This window comes from Mesocricetus auratus, unplaced genomic scaffold (assembly GCF_017639785.1).
Source record: "Mesocricetus auratus isolate SY011 unplaced genomic scaffold, BCM_Maur_2.0 Super-Scaffold_100020, whole genome shotgun sequence".
In the NCBI taxonomy this organism is placed as follows: Eukaryota; Metazoa; Chordata; class Mammalia; order Rodentia; family Cricetidae; genus Mesocricetus; species Mesocricetus auratus.
Window position 1 is genome coordinate 4,695,549 of NW_024429201.1, and position 7,654 is coordinate 4,703,202.

General features: G+C 37.6%; 1 protein-coding gene across 1 annotated transcript in view; it reads left to right on the plus strand.

The window, feature by feature from the left end:
• Positions 1 to 7,454, plus strand: part of Itga1 (integrin subunit alpha 1) — a 143,732-nt gene extending 136,278 nt beyond the window's left edge. Inside the window, exon 29 of the mRNA XM_040728813.1 lies at positions 1,315 to 7,454. Coding sequence (XP_040584747.1) covers positions 1,315 to 1,359 — 45 coding nt within the window. The 3' untranslated portion in view covers positions 1,360 to 7,454. The remainder of the gene's footprint in view (positions 1 to 1,314) is intronic.
• The last annotated feature ends 200 nt before the right edge of the window (positions 7,455 to 7,654 follow it).

Below are 7,654 nucleotides of genomic sequence, written 5' to 3' on the forward strand. Positions count from 1 at the left end.
TTGTTCTGTTACCACCCTTTCCTCATCTTCTAGTATCTAGATCCTGGCAGAAAGTAGCCCTGACGAAAACTTCCTAACTTAGAAGTACTAATTTCTGATCATCTGTCCCTCTGAGCCCTCACGTACTCAGTCAGTGTTTAAGTGTGTAGTCCCAGACTGGGGAGACAGCTCAGCTAATAATAAATACAAATCTTAAAAAAAGGTTGTGCATATTGGCAAATAGTTATAATAAGATTATAATCCTAGCACTGGCAGTGGAGATAGAATACCCACCCTGCCCCAGGGCTGTCTGGCTATTCAGGTTAGTCTAACACCATAATAAACCAAAGAAAGAGGATGTTTCAAAAAGCAAAAGCAACAGCTCCTAAGGTATCCAAGTTTGGCTTCTGGCTTCTACATGCACATTGGACCACCACCACCCACATACATACCGCACAGTAGCATGCTCCTGAATATCCATAGCTAGTCATAGATCTACGTGATATGAATACACTACATTTGCAAATAATTAACTTACTCAAATAAAAAGCACACAAATTTTAAAGGCTACATTTGTTTTTAAAAAGCTAAGTGTTAGATTTAAAGATTAAATTAATTAAATGAGACTTAATTTATTCAATCAATTTTAAAATAAGGTTAGGTCACTTCCTTATCAAGTGTCAATTGTTTTTGTTTTCTGTATAATTTGAAGTAAACATATAAGGCTGATAAGTTTTGCTAATGGTTCAATGATATTGAACCATATTGAAATATGACTTAAATTAACCACTGAACGATTTCTTTTTCTTACCATCAGTGACTCTATTTTCATAGGTAAATGGCATGGGGGGGGTCTTTCAAGAAACTTCTCCTGGAAAGCGTATGTGCAACATTCTGACCCACTTGGAATCATCTAGATAGCTCAGACGTTTCCCTGGCCACTTACCGATGGCCATTTACCAAGTTCACTATGAACTCTAAGAATTTCAATTTGTGACCATTGGTTACTTGACGGAAAAGGTTTTGCCCCTTAAAAAATGGTGATGATAAAGTAGTGATTCACTTGCCTCACATTTCCCAGATTGTTCCACACAGGGCTGATTCTTCCTGGGATATATACATAACTAGTGTAGTGAAATAGCCAAAGACGAAGTAGCAGTTATCTAATTTACACTCGGTATTAATTGGTTAGCTAAAATATGCATCTGTTACCTGAATGAGTTGTATGCCCAGATTGTGTAATACTTGACTAAATTAGGTTATATCTAAATAGATTATTATCTATTGCTTAAATTAAAATGATTTATTGTGTTATAATTTGTACTTCCTCACCAGATTGGATTCTTCAAAAGGCCACTAAAGAAGAAAATGGAGAAATGAAATATTTTACAGGAGAAAAAGAGAACAGTAACAACTATTCAATGATCTATCCTCAGGTTTGCCTCAGTCATGTGAGAAGAAATTCATAAATATAACCAAAGACATGGTCACATAACTATAGTGTAATCCATTATTCAGCTGGGATTACTCACTTGGAAAGTGACAGATCAAGTTTGATACAAGAAGGGTACCCAAAGATATAGTTTAGATGAGAAATACTTTTTAATAACTACTCATTTTTGCTGAGTAAGTGAAATGACAAAATGTTTTAAAGAAGAATCCCTATGTACTTACATGTTTTTGTGTATGTGTTTAAATGCCATGTGGAGTATTTAAGGGATGCGCAAAAGAGCTTTGTGTTCACTGAACAGTTACTCTCAGCACAATGTAAATTAAGTTTTCCCCCTTTATGACACCTTCAGAGAGACACTCAGCATTTGTAAATGACCACAAAAGAATGGAGTTGAAAAGATCTCCCAAGTCTAATGAGAAAAGCTTTGCCTAACAGAGCCCATATAAAATATAGACTGAAAACTGAATTAAATCCCGGAGCTGACACTCAATGACTTCTTGGATTCTGTAGTTGGGAATAGTGTTTCCCAATGTGATTGGAGAATAGTGCAATTGAGCTTAAATTCTACATATAATAGACAGTCAAGTGAGAGTGACATTTAAAAACAAGTGCACTGAATCTATTCATTTAAACTTTTACAAAAAGTAAAAGTGATTAATTTATATTGAGCTCTAAAACATGGAACTCTTTTACAAAGAAAAAACAGAGCACTTAAAGCAGTTTGTGTAGCATAACAGTGATTAGTCATGAAAAGTCACAGTGTGTGATGCCCAGAAGGTTTAATGAAACATGACAGCATAGATAGATTACCCAAAAAGACTACAGTCACCACTGCTGAGTAGTTGTTTAATGCGAAGGCTTCTTGATGTTACATTAAAGTAGGAGACTTCTCAACTCTTTGGTATAGGGTTCATTTAAAATCCCAAGATATGATTGTTTATTTTTGAAATTTTCCCAATATGTTTCATGTTACTATTGAAAAAGCAGTCTCCCAAGTTAGCCAAGTTAGTTTTGTATTTTCCCAAGAACACACTGCTTTTGAACATGGCATATCAGTATAAAAAGAAACCAAGAAATACGGTTTAAAGAAGTTGTACCTTGAAAACTTAAAGCAACAGAAAGATAGAACTCATTTGTGTGCACTTCTGTGTTCCCGAAGTTCCTAAGGATCTTGGACTCTGCTGTAATTGAGCTCCCAGATTGCTCCATTTCTAAGAAAAATAACAATGAATGAATGTACAAGTATCTTCATGTGTGAACTACTGCTGTAACATTTGCTGATTCTTCCTACCCAAAGCCACTTCTCCACTTGATAGACCACCATCAGACTGGAACCTGTCAACATCCCCAAAGAGCTGGACTCTGCTCTCCTCAAAATACAGCAAATCAACAGAGCGATTAAGTGCTATGGGTTTGAATATCGAAATTTTATTTCTGAGGAATTATCTTCGGGCTCAGATTCAGCCTACCTCTTGGCTTTCCAGCCTTACATGTAAGGTCCTAAGGCCTAAGGGATGGACCTGAGGATGCTACAGTCATCCCTGGCTGGAAGAAAGGTGGACAGGAAAGGAGAAGAAGGAAGATGTGTTCTCTATTCTTACCCCCCCACACACACTGGCTTCAGAAGTCAGACCTTCTTCTGTCTCTTATTTCCCCATCATAACTCAGGTGTTTCTTGCTCAGTTACCATGGTGTCCAACTCCAGCACACACCACTCAGCAGCCCTACTCCTAACTCCTAACTTGGGAATGAAATTCAACCAATAAATTTAGATTCATCTTTGACATCAAGGACTGCCAGGCACTGAACTTTGTCCACTGAGCTGTAAGTGTGCATATTTAAACTAAAAACTGTTGTTAAGCCAAAAGGATGAAGCAGAAATGAGAACATTTTAAAGTTTAAGTAGAGGAAGAGCAGTTTGGCCGGATAAAAAGGTGCCAAAGACACTTGCCTACTGGTTTTCATTATACGTTATTCCTGGCTAGTATTAAGCATTTAAAAGGAATCGGACATCTTATTTCTGTAGTATCATAATCGAGTCTCTGTGTGTGTGCATAATTGTTTGCACACACATACATATGCCATATAAACACAGAAAAACTGAAGAATAACAAATGACAGAACTTTACAACAGAACAATAATAAGCACACAAAAGCAACACTGGTGATGAAAGTTGGTTTCCTTTGCTTCTCACACAGTATTTACATTCATTAATATTTAAGTTTCTTCATTATTTTGTAAGCTAAAATATAAATGCAGAGGCTTTGCTTTTACAAATGATAACAGATGTCCAAAATTATATATTCTAGAACATATAAATAGTTAAGAACTATACTGAATTCTATAACATTATTTTAAGACAATAAGAAAAACTGCAGGATAGTTAAGACTATTTATGAACTTATGGATTAAAATAAGTCACCACACATCTTGTACCTTTGATTTTTTAGCACCGTTGTTTCCACTGTGAACTGACGACCTGAGCACGCATTCTCTTTCCTGCGTACTCACACAATGGAACACAAATAAATTATTCATCAAATTGTTCTTCAAGAGGGAAAATTGCCCCAATATTTGATTTCTTAGGCTTCATTGTTCTCTCCATATCCACTTCCAGGCACCTAACATAACCCTATTCAGCTTGCAGAATTCCTAGAAATGTGTGTCAGAGCTTACCAACTAGAATGAGATACTATAGCATACCGCTGAACTAAACTCCATACTACATAGTAGAAAAACTGAGGTTTAGAGATGCAGATCAGTGTTCATAGTCTATACACACACCTAAGCACACACTCAATCAAGCTTCAAGTTATGCTGAAAACACTGGTTGTAGCAATCCCAGGATTTAGAACACTACAGATGACCCATCCTTTAGTTTTAAATTTCCAAGAGTCATCATAGTTTAATATGAATAAAGCAATATGATCTTGCAGGAGGAAGTAGCTGAAAGCAAGAAAATGCAGTGGATAACCTGCACTCCACCAAGAGCCAGCCACTCAGGAGTCACACAAAAGCAGTTCCACTTTCTCACGAAACTCACAGGCCTGAAAGTGAGATGAGGAAAGGTCTTTGGCAACATTTCTAGCTTTTGTGATCCAATGTAAACATCCGTGGTGCAATTTGTCAAACTATTTTTCTCTGAGCACTGGGATCACTGGCTACTTGGACCCCAAATATTTTCTGTGTCATATGTATACTTGAAAAAAAGCATATAGGAAAAAAGGGGATTTTTACAATATAAAATTTGATGCTTAGGCATCCAGATAATTTTAATCTATAAGTATATGTATAAATGTGCACATATTTTTCATAGAGCATCATCTACTTTTCCTTTTGTAAACTGGGGTCTAGGTTCAATTGGAAAGCAGAAATATTTGTATAAAAATTTGTGATTGAATAGCAGCGTATTACAGTTGAGACTAGAAAAGCCCTGGTTTCACTCTTAGTAGGGCCACAGCTAACACACTGAATGGCAGTCATTGGCTGCCATGGAATGTACTTTCCATAGCAACTTCTTCACTGAACACACCATCAATTCCATATGAACCCCTATCCTGTTCTGCAAGATGCTGAGCAAACTACAGAGAACCCAGGCCCCGAGTCAGCCTCATGGGCCAGGCCCTGAATCTGCCTTGTGTGCCAGGTGCCCTCTATCATCCAAATAAAGTGGCTTCTGACGAATAGGTTGCTCAAAACAGCATTTTATGCACTCTGCATTGGTTCTCAAAACTTCTTAAGCATCCTTCTCCCCATCACTCTTCTCCTCAAATGGTTTTCAGGAATAGTGCCTTAGTAGACTGTTATTAAGACATGTGCTTCTTTTGCTGTGAATGCCAACTTCAGTGAATAGACCAGTCATTCATGTTTTCCCACCCAGATTCCTTAATGACACTCCAAAAGGTTGCCATGGCATCATACAGTATAATGTACTTCAGAGATGCAGTATCATTCCTTGAGAGGTATAAAACCATATGGGCTGTTGTTCTCCATGCCTCTATGGGCGAAACCAAAGGAATTTAAGCCTTCAGCAATTGTCCTTAGGTATTTTATGAACCCTCTCCTCAGCCAAGGGACAGTTCTAAAAACTGAAAGAAGGGCTTTGTCCCCAAGCTGGTGCTGTTTTAAAATTGCAATATACAAATTAATTGCACATAAAGGACTCTAAATGCAGATACAACTTAAAAATGAATAGTTTGGGCTCTTGCTTCCAACTGGATGGTGGCACCCAAGCTCTAGCTACCCACAATCCAGAAACAACCAGAGCACATTCAATCCGTACTGAACAGAAAGTCAAAGCACATTTCCAAAGGTCACATGCAAGGCTGGGTATAGCTCAGTGGTTGAATGCACAGAGAGCTTATTCAAGGCCCTGGGTTTGAACTCTAACACCACATAACAGGAACAGGTCTGATCATGCCACCATTTTTCAAATGAAAGTACTTTGTCCTCTACTCAAAATATACATAAAATTTTTAAAGAACTAAAAAAAGCACCAGTGTTAAACTATATCATTGTAATCTTGTGAACTAATTGGTGTCTTTTAAACTCACGTTAAAATTTTACCTCAAAGTTAGAAATTAAGAGATTTAGCCATCAACCATGAGGAGAAAACAGAGTAGCATGAGGAGCCAGGCAAGTCCCAGTCCCGTGGTTCCTAAAACATCTGCTCCACGGGAGCATACAGCTCCTAACCTATGGAAATAGAACCTGTAGGAATCGTGACTGTAAAGCAGGGGCCAATGACACTCAGTGCTGTGACTGTGTTTGGCATTATTGTGTTTCAATGTACATACTCAGAGAAAGGAGCATGGAGTTTAGAGGCCCTCAAGTAACAGTTTGAGGCTGAATATCTGACTGTCATTCATTTGATTTAGGCATATAACCTGGGGACAAAAGTCTTAAAAGAAATCTTCCAAATTACTTAGAATGAAAGCCCACTGTGTTCATGATTAGTCCCTATTAGTATTGTTTGTTCCCACACCTGAATTCTAAGAGCAGGAGAGAGATGGAGGAAGAAAAGGAAAGTGAATATTGATTTTTTTCTTTCCTCCATAGACTAGTCATAGTGAAGAAAGCCACCACATGTAGATCCGATGTCACATGGCAACTTATACTTTGATAAATACAAAAGAAATGGGGACAGATGAAAACATAAAACTACCCATGTTTGATTTATACCACCTAATCCATGAAAATGGCCAAAATTTTCTGAGACTCCATGTGCCCCACCCCACAGAACTCACAAATGTACTTGTCACTATAAGAGTGAAAGTATACTCTTACTTATAGATTAACCCTGGGCTAGTTTCTGGTGTTGACATCTCAGAGACATGCGAAGACTATTGTCTGAAATGACAGCTTGTGTAGATTCTTCCTTCTGGAGCCATTCCATACAGAAGATCCTGGTGGTTAGTTTGAGTCATCTGCTGCCCTCACCCAGGAAGCAGTAGGTCCTGGCTGCATCGATTAGGAAACACTGGCCTGAAGGGATGCTGTACTGTGTGTTATACTGTGAAGTTGTAAGATTGTTAATACATGTACACTATGTATCCATCTTATTCAAAAGAAGAATATTACATTTAGGAACTACTATTGCCAAGGAGCATCCATCATTCTCCCCGCACACATGTCTGCATTGCCTTGTTTAAATTATGAAATTGCTCATTTTCCTAACTTACCTCAAGCCTAACTCATCAAAGGGACAACTTAGGGGTATGTGCATAGATGCATTAGAAAATGATCAGGTGAAAACGCTTTGTTGACATTCAAGAACAAAGAAGCTTTTGCATAGAAATTCATGGAATTTGCTGCGAAGTGACAGTCAATAATTAGAATTAGCTGAGTGTGTGAAAGAGCATTTTGAATGCTCTGTGTATGGCATATCCTGTGCACTGTTCTGAGGTCAAAGGTTTGATATTTTTGTATAGTTCTATCTTATCTTGTGCTTCAGCTTTGTAATTTACGTCAAGGTAAATAAGCATCCGGTTTTATGTCTTAAATAAAAAATGACTCAAAGAAGAATGTGATTACTGTGATTTTAAATACACATTTTCTCCAAAATGAATGGGACTTCTTCCAAAATACCAGCTTCTTTTTTGTAAAGCTCTCCTTCAGCCTTGATATTCTACAAGGAAGAAGCAAAGAGCAAATTAAGCATGTCTGTGGTGTTTCCTGTACAAGATGCAATGTGATTGTCTTGCAAACTTGAGACAAAAGCC